The 17,433-nt window shown below is 41.1% G+C and overlaps 1 protein-coding gene across 1 annotated transcript; it reads left to right on the top strand.

Moving 5' to 3' along the window:
- The first annotated feature begins 1,042 nt into the window (after positions 1-1,042).
- On the top strand, positions 1,043-16,949 carry LOC121864282 (arylsulfatase I-like). Its single transcript, XM_042363369.1, has 11 exons — positions 1,043-1,131; positions 1,445-1,570; positions 1,818-1,981; positions 2,226-2,329; positions 2,945-3,054; positions 4,795-4,856; positions 5,652-5,756; positions 10,303-10,474; positions 13,689-13,983; positions 14,986-15,065; positions 15,327-16,949. The coding sequence occupies exons 2-11, from the start codon at positions 1,471-1,473 to the stop codon at positions 15,506-15,508; spliced, it is 1,374 nt and encodes a 457-aa protein (XP_042219303.1). The 5' UTR covers positions 1,043-1,131; positions 1,445-1,470; the 3' UTR covers positions 15,509-16,949.
- Positions 16,950-17,433: the final 484 nt, after the last annotated feature.

Below are 17,433 nucleotides of genomic sequence, written 5' to 3'. Positions count from 1 at the left end.
CCAACACACCCTAGCCGCCGTTGCCGGGCTAGAACAAACTGATGACATCCGTGTCAAGTTTATTTGGATCCCGTCACATATAGGAATAACTGCCTGTGACACTGTTGATCGGCTTGCCAAAGAAGCTACACAAGAAGAAGATATTGAAGCCACTCTCGCCCTCTCCCTGAATCATCTCAAATCTCGCATACACGCCACACAACGAGAAGCATTCGACGAAAATTGGACACACCTGAAACAACGGGGTAGCGTCACACTATGCCACTATGACGCTGTAACCGGTGACTCCAACCGCCACTACAAAGAGTATCAATCCCTGACTCGATCTCAACAGATTATATACATGAGACTGCGCCTAGGGTACAGGTACCTATGGGAGTACATTGGCAACCCTGAGCCTGGCCGCACTGTTTGTAAACTTTGTGGCCAACCCGACTCTCACACCCTCTCTCACTACATCCTCACTTGCCCTATGACCTCCTCCTACAGGTCCCCAGCTGTTACCAACACCTCTTCCCTCCCTGACCAGATATCCCTCCTCCTAGTGACAGGCCTGGCACTTGACATTATTAGGGACCTGCCACGCTTTGCCATAAACAGATGAAATGTACCGGGAACTTTCCCCCCACGCACTCATCATTCTCTCACTTTATGTAACTTGACAAAACCTATGACCCTTCAGGCTGTTACGCCCTTAATGCACGAGTCATAAAGGCAAGCATGAACTTAGCATGCTTCCCTATTGGGCACTGTGAACGCTTCTGCGCTTCACCTTGCACAGGATGTAAGGGGGTCCCCAATGAACTAGCTCCCTCGGGGGCAAATCTGACCAAGTTTCAGCCAGATTAGATCAAGAATAATGGAGAAGGTGGGAGTGGAGGATACATGGATTCTGAATTCGTCTCTGTAATGTGTATATATTTTTAGACTTGAGGCGTTTTCATGATGCACGTAGCAGTATAAACAAGTACACAAAATCTCTATTATCTCCTGGTTTTAAAATGAAGTAAACAAAAAATCTTGATAATGACATCTTAAATTGGTTGGGAACATAGCAGCTGGCGCAGTCATTGTGTTATATTATCGGTAGAACGCTGTTAGTCTCACACTCCTCTGCTTCTGTTGGTTGCGGTAAGTATTCTGCTGTTGTAAACTATTTCAATACCCCAAGAGGCCACACACTCGTCGCGGATTGTATGAGTCTTCCCCCCCACCTCCTCACAACACAAGTTCTACGTAATTACTTCAACCTTAGTCTTGTTTAGTGCTGCAGGACCTAATTTTACTAAGGATGGTAGTTATTTAAGCTAGAAAGTAGTTCAAATGTTCTTTATTTTCGCTTATTTCTTATATATTTTGCCTTCCCTACTGTCCTGGCAAAACTTATGATCCAATTTATCCCAAATTTAGTCTTGTATCGTTAATGAATCACTTATGTTTACAGTGTCAGGAGAGTGAGGAAGGTTCACCATGTGTCAACGTTGGTTACTACTTGGTCTTGTGGCGGCGTGTTGCTTCACCCTGGCTGTGGCCGCCCCTAACATCGTCTTTATCTTCGCTGATGACCTAGGTAGTATTAATAGCAGTAATATACAGTATGTGTTTATATTTTCTGCTCGTTATATTCACGTATATCCTAACTTGACGTACTACATTCCTGATGAAGACGCTGCAGTAACATTTTAAGACATCGCTATTATCTGAATCGAGACCAGAAATAAGAAATATATTAATAGTATATATGTTTTAAAAATTAATACTTAATGCAATTGGAATCATCAACAAGATATCAGTAACAATGTGTAAAATGTGTACAGGGTGGCATGATGTGTCGTGGCACAACGAGTATGTGATAACACCCAACATGCAGGAACTGGTGGACACTGGTGTTATGTTGGAGCAGAGTTACGTCCAGCCCCTCTGTACTCCCTCACGCTCTGCCTTGATGACTGGACTCTACCCCTTCCGTATTGGCAGACAGGTGAGCAGGAAGCCAATGCATACATAGGTCTGGCAAGTTACTCACCTCAGCATCTTTCAGGTCACTGGGGTAGCTGGCAGTATAGCATATCGATGTTCAAATACATGTACAGCACATGTAGGACTATTGTACAGACATCGGACCACTGTTAATCTCACTGTATTTCATTATAAATTGTCTGCCTGGGTTTACATCCTTTAACTACATGAATGTTATCTATATACTGATAAAATTTTCGTTTCAGGGGAGGCCATTGATGAACGGTGACCCGACAGGCCTCACCCTGGAACGAACACTCTTCCCAGAGAAGTTGCAAGACCTAGGCTACGTAACCCATGCGCTTGGCAAGTAAGTTTTTGTTAATTCTTCTTCTTGTTTCGATTGGGAGCTCAATGTTGACAACTTATGGTATCTAAGAATAAGTGCCCCAGATCATCGCTACACCTTCAAGTGACACAGCCGCTACAGAAACTGATGAAACATTCTTTGGTTGAGAAATATTGCATGTTTGTCTTAGCATATAGGTTAAAGACTTAAATCATAGGTACTTGTCGGTAGGAATTCAGTGTAGAAAGTTTATTTTTTTTCCATGTATTCAAACATATAATGATACTAAAGAAGAGCCAATTATTTACGCAAGCTCCTGGTGTACTGTACTTGAGTCGGTCCTTAAAATTATAAACTTTACCATCCATAAGTGATGAGAGAAAATAGACCCGGAAAGTCATGATACTTCTGTCACACCATCATCATTCCTGGTTGCAGCGGGAAAAATTAATTGACCTTACCACCCACCCTCAAGATGGCGATAAACTGGAAAAAAATGTCCTGAAATAATTTCGTTTTTTATGATAACTGTCCATGTAAACAAACCATGTGTACAGGGTGGCATGATGTGTCGTGGCACAACGAGAATGTGCCACTACTACAAAGTGTGGTTTAGTTATCTTTTGTGTCCAACAGGTGGCATTTGGGCTTCTGTGACTGGGCCTACACCCCTACCGAGCGTGGCTTTAACACCTTCCTAGGGTTCCTGGGTGGTGCAGAGACCTACTTCACTCACATGCATCAAGGTGTGTTCAGTATCTTTATCTACATCCTCATTCTACTTTCAAAATACATCCAACTACAGGTTGACAAGCCTTTATCCGAAATTCCGGAAACCGAAAAGCTCTAAAAACCGAAAGTTTTTTGTGGGACAATTTTTTTTTCTTTTTTTTTTTTAACAGGGATTATTAGCCCAGCCAGGCACAGATCACTGACCCACATCGGGGCCTCGGGGGCAAAAATGTAATAGTAATAATAATTATAATAATAATTATTCATAGTAAATGAAATTTTTAATAATTTTACACCAAAATAAAATAATAATGATTACAATAATAATAATAATAATAATAATAATAATAATAATAATAATAATAATAATAATAATAATAATAATAAAATATAATAATAATAATAATAATAATAATAAAATATAATAATAAAATTAATAATAATAATAATAATAACAATAATACTGTAATAATAAAATAATAATACAGTAAAGAAATACAAGAATGAAAAAAAGATCAAAAGTGAGAAACACGACCTAGACCTATGAATTATTATTATTATTATTATTATTATTATAATTTTTATTATATTTTAGACCCCCAGGCCCCAATGTGGGTCAGTGATCTATGCCTGGGTGGGCTAATACACAAAAAAAAAAAAAAAAACCTAACCATTCTGAAAACCGAAATGCCTCTGGCCCCAAGGATTTCGGATAAAGGATTGTCAACCTGTATCACCATATCTACGTCGACTTTCTTTAATTGAATAATATCAGATATGTTCTTTACAGCATTCGATTCTTCTTCTGATCCCCCAACCGAGGGTATTTGTTTTTTATGGCGACTCTTTCTCATTACAAGTGAAGTCTGTCAGTTGTGTTTCAAAATTCTAACTTTCTAAAAGCTTTATTCAACTTTTGGACCACGTACTAGGCGTTAACTATCAGATGGTAATTATTTTTATCTCTCTAATCTTCACAATATTGTTCTCATAGTCCCTTTGTTGGTTGAGAGTAACAGCACATCAGCCACAGACCCACACTCCTTAACACACGGTTCAGCTCTACAGCAGACAACACACTGAGAGGGAACCACTTACTTATCACATATTATCCGTGATTTGACCATACATGTAATTACGTGGTTGTGTTTTCCTTTGTTGCTTGTGTGTAAATTGACTTATAATGTTTACGTACTAACTTAACTATTGAGACACAGATATACATATAAACAACTACGACAACCATACCTTACTCACCCATCCTAATACAAGTAGTTAATCATAATCACTATCAAAGACTTCGAAACAAAATCCTTGGTCTTAGTTTTGTGAGCAGATTCTTTATCAATAAACATCGACTGAAAGTCTTAACACCTCCAGTACACCAATAAGAGCGCCACATTCTCCACCAAGAGATAAGTCAAGACACATCCAAACTAGTATATCCCAGTGGTGTTGACGGTGCCTGGAAACCAACCAGCATTAGTACTCACCCCCCCACCCCACCCCCACCCCGTCTTTTGTGTCATCCATCTTGATATGAAATAAACCTGAGAATACAATATGAAAAATTCTGTATTCAACAGTAAGTATTTTGTTATTTAGAAAGACTTTGACAATGAAAATCAGAGAGATCTGTGTTTTTATTTTTTCAACTTGACATATTCGTTGTACGCGCTTCTTTTAGTATGTTCTAGTGAGGTGTTAAGGGGAGGTGTCTCAGCTAACTGGTCATTGTGTGTCTTCGTGTACAGAGGGATACGACTTCAGGGACCAGAAGGAAGTGGCGTTTGAGGCCAATGGCACCTATTCTGCCGTGAGTACTATTCTTATATCTCTCCAGTGTTCTGCTATGGGTATGTCACTAGTCCCTTAAATCTCTCACCCATATCCTTCACGTATATTATCAATAGCCACTACCCATGGCCTTCGCAGGTACCCTCACTATTATACACCACCCATACCCTTATTTTTTTTTTTTTTTTTCCCGGGGATTAGCCCACCCGGGCACGGGTCACTGACCCACATCAGGGCCTGGGGGGCGAAAATGTAATTATGATTTTAATAATAATAATAATAATAATAATAATAATAATAATAATAATAATAATAATAATAAAGAAATACAAAAATGAAAAAAAAGATCAAAGGTGAGAAACAATATATGTATGTTGTGTTGTCAATAGTAAGAGAAACAATTGAGACCCTGCAATTGTGTGTAAATGAGGCAGAAAGTCAGATCAGAACCCGGGACTTGGTCACAATTTGTGTGATGCCATATGGCAGCAGGGTCTACCATTAGACAATACATTAAGCTTCCAATATCTTCCCAGGCGGTAGTACCTCCCTGTTTGGTAGCTGCCTAAGACCTACTTGTGCTAGTCCCAGTGCCAAACACCTACTGTATTTCCATCACCAATACCATATCCTTTGTACACTATCCATGTCCTTCACCAACTAGTTCCTCCTGTGTCCATCACCCATGTCCCTAACTCCTTCACCAGTAAATGTACTCACCCATATCCTACAACCTGTACCATTGTCCATCATCAGTGTCAATATCCACCTTCTTTACCTCTCGTAAATTCTGCTCACCAGTTCCTTCCTCCAGTACCTGATTGGTGACCGAGCTGTGGAGATCATTGAGAATCACGAGGACCCCAACAAGCCGTTCTTCATCTACCTGGCCATGCAGAACGTACACAGCCCCTTTGAGGTGAGTGGAGAGGCGTATGTTCCCGTTTTATAGTTTTCCGCATCTAACACATAAGTCACTTAACGTGGGGAAATATTGTTCTTCTCTTTCGTTTTTGTTTTTCAGGTGAAACATAAAATCGACTTGTGTTTTGAAGTAGATGGTGAAATTTTTTAGAAAAAAAAATTACTGTAGTAGTGCATTTTCACAATGGTGCTCAACTTATATGACCGTTCGCTCGGCTGGGAATCTTTTACAGTGGTACGACAGTGCTAGAGGAGATAAGGTTGTGTTCTGACCTCACTCAGTTGTGTTCTGACCTCACTAGGGGAAAGGTCACGGCAGGGTTAGCTCCCAAGGGATAATTATCAGATATGGCCAGCGCTATGTGCGGTCTTGGTTGTGCGAGTTTGTTGACCAAACTGGAGTGGTCCATGGAAGAATTGGCGAGGGCCAAGGAAGAAATTGAGAGGGCCACGTTGGAGAACCTGAAATTAAAGGAAGAGCTGGCGAGGTTAAAAGGGGAAGCTGGACAGGGAAAGCCAGAGTCTGACGAAAACTCAAGCGAGTGGAAGATTGTGAGGAGTGGGAGGACCAAGCCGGTGGTGAAGAAGTACACCAAGGATACGACGACAACGACAACAACAGCTAAGTGTACCAACTCGTTCAGTCCCTTGATAGACGAATTGGACGTTAGTACAGTCAGGGACAGGGATGACAAGGAAGGTATAAAAACTTTAATTGTTGGTGACTCACAGGTAAGGTACATGGACAGGGCCTTTTGTGGTAAAAACAAAAATAGGATGAGGGTGTGTTTGCCAGGAGCTGGGGTGGGGGATATAGTTGACAGGATGGACAATATCTTGTCTGGTAATGGGAACAAACCCATTATCTGCCTCAGTGCAGGAGGCAATGATATTGGCCGGTGTAGGAGCGAGGAACTTCTTGATAAGTTCAAGGCAGCCATAGATCGTATTAGGTCTAAGGGAGGGATCCCTATCATATGCTGTGTCCTGCCTAGAAGGAGAGTTGGCAGTGGATGGTTGTCAAGGGCGGTTGGTGTCAACGACCGTCTTCACAAATATTGCAAGTCAATATCTGTCCCATTCATTGACAACTGGGACAACTTCTACGGCAGAAGGGACCCTTATGCTAGGGATGGGGTGCACCTGTCTCGGGATGGGGTGGCAACCCTGGCTGGGTCTCTGGAGGGGGCAGTTCAAAGGATATCGAAGTCTTTAAACTGCTAGGGGAACATATGGGCACGGGGGTGGGGGAAACTGGAGTGGGAGCGGGTAAACAAAGTAAAAGATTACAGGGAAATAGTGTTAGGAATGATGACAAAACTAAATTAAACAGGGAGTTTAAAACTAAAACTAAACGCGGTAAAGGCAGGACTCAGAACACGACTAACTTAAATGTCTACTACGTGAACAGTAAAAGTATGAGAAACAAAATGGATGATATTAGGGCCTTCGTATGTACCGAAAAAATCGATAAAATAGCATTCACTGAAACATGGATCAACCTAGACTCACGTGAGTTGCCGGTCGAATACCAAATTGCGGGTTACAAATTTTTCCATAATGTTAGGCAGACCAGGAAAGGAGGCGGAGTATCAATCTATGTTAGGGATAATCTGAAGTGTGAAATAAATAAGGAAATAAAAACTGAGCGGAATACAGAAACAATCTGGATAGAATTAATCGACGGTAGGGAAAAATTAATCACAGGAGTAATATATAGACCTCCCAATCTTGATAGAGTCAATGAGCGACTTATCTGGGATGAAATGCGCAGGGCTTCCATACACAATAAAGTCTGTATAGTAGGCAACTTTAACCTCGGCCAAATAGATTGGACTCAGAATCAGAGGATTTTCTCGAGACGATCCAGGACTGTTTCCTAAGTCAACATAAAACCGAGCCCACACAGGGTAATAATATACTCGATTTAGTTCTGTCGAACAGAGAAAACCTCATTAGCAATGTCGAGGTAGAGAACGAACTTGCAAACAGCGATCACAAAGAAATTAGATTCCAGTTAGATTTTCAGGGCAGACGTAGGGAAAATTCCACTAAAGTACCAGATTTCAGAAGGGCAAACTTTGACAGTTTAAGGAGGCAGCTGAGAGAGGGGGTGTCGCGCTTGGCCGTGAACCTGACAGATGACTCCGACCTGATAACGAGATCTGAGATTGCCGAGTTCCACGACAATTTAAATAATGAGTAACTTAATGCACAAAGGCAGAACATACCATACAAAAAACTCAGATCAGACAACAATGACCCTAAATGGATAAATAATTATTTAAAGAACATCATTGGCCAAAGGAAGGCTATAGGTAGAAGGATAAAGCGTGGCGAAATTTACCTCCACGATTATTACAAGATATTGGCGAGTAGGGTTAAAACCGAGATAAGGAAAGCCAAGAGGAATAATGAGGTAAGGATAGCAAGGGAGGCGAAGACAAACCCCAAAGGATTCTACCAAATGTATCAAACTAAAACACGAGAAAAGATTGGACCAATACTGTCAGATACCGGCGAGCTAACTGATAACGACGGAGAAATAAGCAATAATTTGAATAAATATTTTTCAACAGTTTTCACCACCGAAAATTTAAACATGATACCCGAGGCACCGACTCTATGCAGAGATAGTGAAGAAAACAAATTAAGCGAGATAGTAGTGACTAGTAACGATGTTAGTAAGCAAATAGACAAACTAAAGCCCAATAAGTCACCTGGTCCCGATGAGATATTTGCCAGAGTATTAAAGGAAGAGCTTAGTATGCCCTTAGCAAAGTTGTTTAACATGTCCTTAAAAACAGGTGTAGTACCAGAATCCTGGAGGATAGCGAATGTAATACCGATTTTCAAGAAGGGGGATAGATCACTATCCTCTAACTACCGCCCAATCAGTCTAACATCAATAGTAGGCAAATTACTGGAAGCAATCATTTCAAACTCTATTTGAAATCACCTGGAGAAGCACCGATTGATCAATGATTCCCAGCATGGCTTCACAAGCGGACGTTCTTGTCTAACTAATCTATTAACATTCTTTTCATCAGTTTTTGAATCGGTGGACGAGGGGCACAATTATGATGTGGTATATCTCGACTTTAGCAAAGCCTTCGACAGAGTCCCCCACAAAAGATTAATTAGAAAGGTAGAAGCACATGGCATCAAAGGTAACATCCTTAAATGGATTAGGGCGTGGTTACAGGACAGGAAACAACGCGTGAGCATTAACGGCACTAAGTCCCATTGGAGCAACGTCACAAGTGGAGTTCCCCAAGGCTCAGTACTTGGACCATTATTATTTATTATATACATACACGACATAGATATCGGCATAGACAGCAACATAAGTAAATTTGCTGATGACACTAAAATAGGACGTGTTATTAAATCTGACAAGGACTCCGCAAAACTACAGGAAGATCTAAACAAATTTTTCGAATGGTCGGAAAAATGGCAGATGAAATTCAACGTGGACAAATGTAAAGTACTCAGTATAGGATATGTAAACAGGGAAACCAGATAGCAGAAGAACAACGATGCCATAAAGAAATCCGACTGCGAGAGAGATTTAGGAGTAATGATGAGTAGGAACCTTAAGCCAAGTAAACAATGTGTTTTTGCTCATAACAAGGCTAATAAAGTACTTGGGTTCATACAAAGGAGTGTTAGTTACAAGACTAGCGAGGTCATCCTAAAACTGTATCTTGCGCTTGTGCGACCATACCTGGATATGCAGTTCAGTTCTGGTCACCGTATTACAGAATGGATATAGAATCATTGGAAAGAATTCAGAGGAGAATGACAAGACTATTCCCGGGCATTAGGAACCTTGAGTATAGAGACAGGTTAAAGCATCTTAATTTGCACTCCCTCGAGAGACGTAGAGCGAGGGGCGATCTGATAGAGGTGTATAAGTGGAAGTCAGGGCTAAACAAAGGGGACATTACAAAGGTACTCAAACTATCCAACCAGGAGCGAACTCGTAACAATGGTTTTAAATTAGACAAATTTAGATTTCGGCGTGAAATAGGTAAACACTGGTTTGGAAACAGAGTAGTAGATGAATGGAACAAGTTACCAAATATCATCATTAACTCGAATACGCTGAATAGCTTCAAACATAGGTTGGATGCATATATGAGCAATAGGGGTTGGGTGTAAACGGGACTGCCCAGTATGGGCCAATAGGCCTGCTGCAGTTTCCTCCATTCTTATGTTCTTAAGGTGCATTGTTAATGGCCGGAGTGGTGACAAATGTACTCTTATATATTCCCTGTCGATGCCATGTTCAGCTTTTCTGTATCTAATAATTTATCAGTTTCAGTCATTGTTCATGAGTTTCCAGGGTTCCTTGACTTTGTAACAGCTTAGACATGAAGCATTAAATGTGTTTCATCCCAAGTAACGTAGATGATTGTGGCTCGGCGGTGCAGGATCTAGTCTCTCGTCAGTATCTCAGGTTCGACACCAATATTTATCGCAGAATTAAAATACAGATCAGTACCTAGACCAATATTCTTCAGGTACCAGAGAAGTAGCTGGGCTACTACCCTGACGAGGAAGACCCTGCTCGTCAAACCCTGCTGGCGATGGTGACGGCGATGGACGACCAGGTGGGACGTGTGGTGAAGGCTCTCAGGGACTCTGGCCATTATGACAACACCATCATCATCTTCTCCAGTGATAACGGCGGCGTCGCAAATGCTGGATGTAAGAAGAGAGAGAGAGAGAGAGAGAGAGAGAGAGAGAGAGAGAGAGAGAGAGAGAGAGAGAGAGATGTTGACATTATTATTTTTTTTTTGGTGTTTAAGCTTTATTTTTCACTTTTCGTAACACTGAATATAGTAATGGAGCAACACAGATGAACAACGATGCCATAGAGAAATCCGACTGCGAGAGAGATTTAGGAGTAATGATGAGTAGGAACCTTAAGCCAAGTAAACAATGTGTTTTTGTTCGTAACAAGGCTAATAAAGTACTTGGGTTCATACAAAGGAGTGTTAGTTACAAGACTAGCGAGGTCATCCTAAAACTGTATCTTGCTCTTGTGAGACCACACCTGGATTACGCAGTTCAGTTCTGGTCACTGTATTACAGAATGGATATAGAATCCTTGGAAAGAATTCAGAGGAGAATGACAAGACTAATCCCGGGCATTAGGAACCTTGAGTATAGAGACAGGTTAAAGCATCTTAATTTGCACTCCCTCGAGAGACGTAGAGCGAGGGGCGACCTGATAGAGTTGTATGAGTGGAAGGCAGGGCTAAACAAAGTGGACATTACAAATGTACTCAAACTATCCAACCAGGAGCGAACTCGTAACAATGGTATTAAATTACACATATTTAGATTTCTGCGTGAAATAGGTAAACACTGGCTTGGAAACAGAGTAGTGGATGAATGGAACAAGTTACCAAATATCATCATTAACTCGAATACGCTGAATAGCTTCAAACATAGGTTGGATGCTTATATGAGCAATAGGGGTTGGGTGTAAACGGGACTGCCCAGTATGGGCCAATAGGCCCACTGCAGTTTCCTCCATTCTTATGTTCTTATGTGCCATACTATCTGTTCTTTTCTTCATTCACTATTTTAAGTACAGTATATATGGGTTTTCTTATAGTTATTGTATTTAGTTACTGAAATAAAGTCGACTGAAACTAAGTATATATGATTACAAATAAATCAAGCAAAGAAAATCATATATATGGCCGCTTACACAACAAAGACATAGATTTTATGGTAACGAAATATGCGTTATCAAAACAATGTCATCGGCGACAAACGTTGGTATCGGCATAGTTTAGAACGATGTACAATTAATTAGTAATGTGCAATTCGTCTCATGGCTTAGTTTTCTACCCCCTTTTCCTCTCTCATTTGCACTCCTCGTCTTCAGGTTATCGCTCAGGTTGTATATAGATATATGAATCGGCTGCTTGTGCAATTAACCAGGCCGTTCATATATATTTATTATTTGGGTTTAAGTAACGAAACCCAAACGGTAGTTCTTTGTTTTATTATAAAAAGGGTTGTATATATAATTCCTGAGTGTAGATCGACCGTAAGTCTCACTGTATAGGAGTGAATGAGAAAGGGACGGCGTTTATGTCTTATAAACGTTTGGTCACGTCCTTACGATATAAGTTGTTGTGAGCGACTCATGAGTAGTGACCCATCGAGGGAGAACGGTATGGGTACGTCGTTCCCCCTCGAGGGAAGACGGAGCCATCCACTGCGGCTCTCAAATAACGTCTTCCTCTAGTCAAGGATATCAAACTACTGCTCGCTTCAGGTGGCCAGAGAGCCGGCTACTTATGCCTTTACTCAGCATAGTATGACGCAGCTTCCCGTGGGCACACCTTATCACGTGCATTGAACATGTCACCTCATAGCCAGTGGAAAGTTACAGGGTGGTAAATCTGAATATAATATCAGATGTATTGACCCATTTATATAATATGTTCTGTTGATGAGACAGGGGCCCATTACATCGCTCGGTCACCTACCAGCCGAGGTCCGTGAGGCCTAAATAACTCAGAGTACAGTACATCCTAGACAACCCTAGCCATGTTATAAACAGATATGTAGACACTAAGCTGGGGATTCTATTACTGTAGGGGTATTAGCTACTACAGGGGACCTATACATTAGTGTCGTACGGGTTAGTATGTTATGAACAATGTTGAATTTGGATGACACTGCCCTGTAATAACAGAACAGGAACATAATTGCCAGAATTAACAAAATAGAGGGAATTGTAAGACTTGGTAGTGCAAATTCCCGTGACAGGTAAAATGGCAAGTTATTTTTCAAATCAGCAAATGTGTCATTGACATCATTAAAATTTGTAATTTGAAACTTTAGTATATATTAACATAAGTAAGCACTTACAACAATGACATTAACCTATTGATGTCCTATCAATGTGATGGCATGCCTTGAACGTGTAAATGTGTGTATATACTTTATGTATGCCTAGATACTACCTATATCTTGTAGGCTTGATTGAAGAATCCTTTCTAGAATTTCTTGATAATGTGAAATTGCTGCCGCAATCCCGTAGACTTGTGTGTGTGTGTGTGTGTCTCACAGTAGACACAGCTGATTCCAAGGTCCGGTGACTGGGTCAATGTTCACAAAAATCCTAAGTACAACAAACCGCCGCTAATGGTCCCACTAGGTCATCCACAATACCATACCTCAGAATGCAGAGACCATCTCTCAGACCGGATGTGTCATCATCACTAGGGTGGGTGCTGGGTGCTGGTAACTGGGGGTTGTTCACGCCATACGAAAGAATTTTGTTGACAGGATGTTTATTGATGAGTAGTCACAACAACTGCAGTCACGTCCTGTCACACCCTGGGCAGTGAACGAATCATTTGCAGAAACTAATGTTCACTTCAGCTCACAGGATTGTTGCATTGGTGAATTCCTCATTCTGGTAATGGAGAGTACTCTTCAAAATTGCAGGTACTGTTGAATATAATATCAGATGTATTGACCCATTTATATAATATGTTCTGTTGATGAGACAGGGGCCCATTACAGATATACAGATGTACCGCGAGAAAAAAACCGGTCAAACACTTACTGTCCATGTTTTGTTTAATCTGCTTCTCTCCACTTCCAGTTTCATGTCGTCTTATGGTAATATTACTTCGTTTCTTTTACTGGGATTAGCCCCCCCCCCCCGCCTCCCCCCTTCGCCCCCCGCCCCCCGCCCCTGCGCACAGGTCACGGACCCACATTGGGGCCTGGTGGTATTTACAGTAAAATTGGCATCCACGTGTTGCTTTACACTTTTGTTGCACGAATTTCGTAGATTTTTAGAGCTTTAGGATCCCAGAAACGAAACTTGTAATAACATGTTGTTCAATAAATGTCACGGATAATTGTCACATCTATTCTTTGACAGCCAGCAACTACCCACTCTACGGGGGCAAATCTACCATGTGGGAGGGAGGTTGCCGTGGCGCTGCCTTCATCCATAGTCCCCTGCTCGAGAACATCCCGCGGGTGCACGAGGGCCTCTTGCATGTCACTGACTGGTACAACACCCTCCTGGAAATCGGTGGGGCCATAGACGCACCCTCCAATGACGGCTACTTCCAGTGGGACGCCCTCAGGACTGGCACTGTGCCCTCACCAAGAAACTCGTTTATCTACAATCTCAACATCATGAACGACGGCAGTGCGGCTGGGGCCATCAGGTTGGTGGCTGCAACACTTTGGCATGGTGTGCTTAGAAAGCATGTTCTTTAACTGGTCAGTAATGGTTGGTGTATAAATAAGTTCTCGATTTTTCTTCATGTACTGTACATATGTCAACCGGGATCACGTGAAGATTAGGCACCCCAGCTTGTTTTACCAGATGATTAAGCAGTCTAACCTAACCTCATTTAAGCTTATTCCCCTAGGTAGTGTGAGTGTACTATATAGTCATCAGGTGAAATAAGCTGGAGAGCCTAATCTTCACGTGATCCATAAATAATAATACTTCTCCTGCAGCTTATATTAATATATCAGGACACTCATATTATTCAGCAGGGTAGAAATTTCGTTAATAAGGAACATAAGTAAATTGTAACCGTTACTTTAAACCCAAACATGAGCCAAAATACGGAGTAACAGTTACACAAATATACCGGAGGATAGTACAGGATGTCCTACGAACCCTCCTAAATCCTGTACTCTCCTGCACAGGGAAATAAAAGGCGTCACAGTTCCATAAGATACAATAAGGAATACTGATCGTCTACTCGTATCAGCCGTTAGTGCAGTAGTTCAGGTTTATTTTGTTCGAGTTATTGTGGAATGTATCGGACGCTAACCCACACTACAACGGGGAAAGAAGCCATAATGTCAGGAGAGAAGACGCTGATCAAGTTCACTCAAAATATTGTTGTGATGATTTTATATATCAGAATTTATTGAATTTAGTTTATACTCTAAATCACTGTACTTACAAATTTGAAGGTGCAAGTATACAGGTAAAATTTAACTCCCAAAACAAGGAAGAAGGTATTGATTATCACCTTCATCTGAGACTGTTGGGATATCATGATCACAACAACCAAACGAGCAGACGGACGCAAAACGGAAAAAAATATGTTAGTTAGGGTAAATATTACATTATGTTTTTTTACACAACTTAAGATACAGTATATGTTTCCTTGTTATTTTTTGTGCATCTTATTTTGTCCTCCTCACAGGGTTGGTGATTACAAGTACTTGAAGGGACAACATAAAAGCAAAAACGAAACTGAAACCTCATACCTCTTCAACATTAAAGGTAAGATATAATTATTTACGTGTTCATAGTATTTGATCTTACTAGATGTTGATTCTGTATTAATGTGGCCTGAATATTACTGCAGGCCTTTGTTATGAGTAGAATTTTAATTGCTTGTACTAAAGTTGGTGTTTGTGAATTCGTGAGTTGATACAACACGTTATATTCTAGAGATGTATCAGCCGAGTTACAGGTAGACATTATGATTCAGCACGTGTGTCGGTCTCACTGTAATTTGAACATGTTATCTCGGCCCCACAGATGACCCCAGTGAAGCGAATAACCTGGTAGAGGAGGACCCAGTGCGAGCTTTCGAGCTGGAGGCACTCTTGCTGGCTGAGCTGACAGGTCTAGTGCCCGTCGACCAACCTGATACCGACCCCGACTCTGACCCTAGCAACTATGGTGGTGTTTGGACCCCAGGCTGGTGCGACCCTTATTAGACTATTGGACTTTGTTCGGGAAAATGTTAAAATCTATATGTAGATAAGATTTCTTAACCCTTTCAGGAATAATCAATTATATGATATTTCAAGTAGCAATCAATAATGACTTATTGAACCTGAGAGGCTGACAAGTAACAGACTACAAATGATAACTGGCTTAAGCCAATTAGCATTATACAGGTAGCACGCGACCTGGTTAAGTGGTAAGAGACATGCGATCTTGTCTTAAAACTTACAAGGAGGACGCCAGCACCATGCAGGCAGTGCAGGAGAGGTAACTCAAACAGCACACCTGACACGGTACTTCCAGCTGTATAACCTGTCACTCCGGTCGAAATGATTGGCGCCTCCACGAGAGCAACATTCACAGCCGAGAAAAAAAAAATAGCGGCAGCACAGCAAGAAACTTGGATTTGTGGTAACAGTAGTCTGTCTACTCTCGACCCAGACAAAAAATGGTTCACTGATGAAAATTGTTTTTCATCCTTGGAGGTCTCGCCACACACGATATCACCCACGACACACAGTTAGACAACAGTGCTTTTTTGGATGTGGTGTACAACGAAAGATACAGGCGAGCTGGTTCAAGACAGTTAACCCAAACACACCAGAAACGTTATGGAGGACTGTTAAAATGTACAGTCGCCCACAAAAGTTGTGTCGGCGCCCAACGCTGTCCGCGAACTCCGTCTTAAACACATTATATGCATTTTCAAACTATTTAAAACTATGACCATACTTAATTATTAATTTAAAAAATTCATCTTTGTTTCAGATTTGCACTTTATTGTGATTGTGCATAAATGAAGAAGAACAATACAACTTGGTTAGGGAAATATGTGAGAATAAAAGAAAACTAAATTTCTTGATGACTTACACATGGAGATCAGTGGCGGGGCCAACCATTATTGGCAATTACATCCCGTATACCTCCCAGGGACTGCTGCTACTTGTCGTCACACTGGCTCACCTTTCCTCAACACTTCCCATTCCTGATTTACATGCTGTAACAATTGTTGGGACGTCCTTTCTTGCGATGGCTCCCACGCGCTCACTATGTTTGCTCACATATTCTCGATAGAAGTCATGTCACAGGTATTACTTGATCAGGCAAGAAGTTCTATGTTCCTACGGTCCTAAAACCACCACATGACTGTCCTTGCTGTATGAATAGGGTCAATTATCATGCATACACACAACTCTCGGGAAAGGAGAAAGTGTAGGTCCGCAATGAGGGAAGCATAAACTCCTCCAGGATCACCAAATACTGTACTAGTCAGTCCTCAACTCGCTGACACCATGCAGGTTGAAGCCAGCCCTCACACTGCTGCTGACGTGGCTGCTCCGCCCAATTATATACCATCTCGTGCAACCTGAAATTGTGAATGTATTTTTTGCTGAAACTATAATTATAGAGATAATATAAATGAAAAACTTGTGTTGGTTTTCTTAATGATAATAATAATAATAATAATAATAATAATAATAATAATAATTAAGTGTTTATTGAAAGAGCTTGGCAGCCAGAAGGCTGAAAATTTACATATTTACATATTTGGGGAATGGGTTTCGAATTACAAATAATATACAAGTAACATAAGTGATACAAATAAGATATATAATAACTAGATGGGGAAAAGCTCAAACTACAGTGCATTTCAACATAGTGACAGTGCACGAAGTAGTATTTACTGGGAGTGAATACACTGGTTTATTACAAGTTATTGATAATTTTTACAATGGTTGGGACTGGGCTGTTCTTATAGCGATCAGTTCGTGCACGTATGGGCTGGATGCGGTTGTGGTGTCGAACAGCAATTCTCGGGCTAGGGATCTCAGGTGGTAGTAGGAGCCGGTGTCGAGGATGGTGTAGAAGCTTCTTACCAAATTTGCAGATGAGGTCGTGGTGATGGTCAGTGAGA

The sequence above is a fragment of the Homarus americanus genome, unplaced genomic scaffold, assembly GCF_018991925.1.
Source record: "Homarus americanus isolate GMGI-L3 unplaced genomic scaffold, GMGI_Hamer_2.0 scaffold26351, whole genome shotgun sequence".
In the NCBI taxonomy this organism is placed as follows: domain Eukaryota; kingdom Metazoa; phylum Arthropoda; class Malacostraca; order Decapoda; family Nephropidae; genus Homarus; species Homarus americanus.
Note: the sequence above shows the minus strand (reverse complement) of the source record. Positions and strands in the feature narration are given on the sequence as shown.

What these genes read in the sequence shown, in the direction of transcription:
- LOC121864282 (XM_042363369.1), top strand. Translation starts at nt 1,471, where the DNA reads ATGTGTCAACGTTGGTTACTACTTGGTCTTGTGGCGGCGTGTTGCTTC. An exon ending in TATCTTCGCTGATGACCTAG is followed by an intron (nt 1,571 to 1,817) that starts GTAGTATTAATA and finishes AAATGTGTACAG; the next exon opens with GGTGGCATGATGTGTCGTGG. An exon ending in GTAACCCATGCGCTTGGCAA is followed by an intron (nt 2,330 to 2,944) that starts GTAAGTTTTTGT and finishes TGTGTCCAACAG; the next exon opens with GTGGCATTTGGGCTTCTGTG.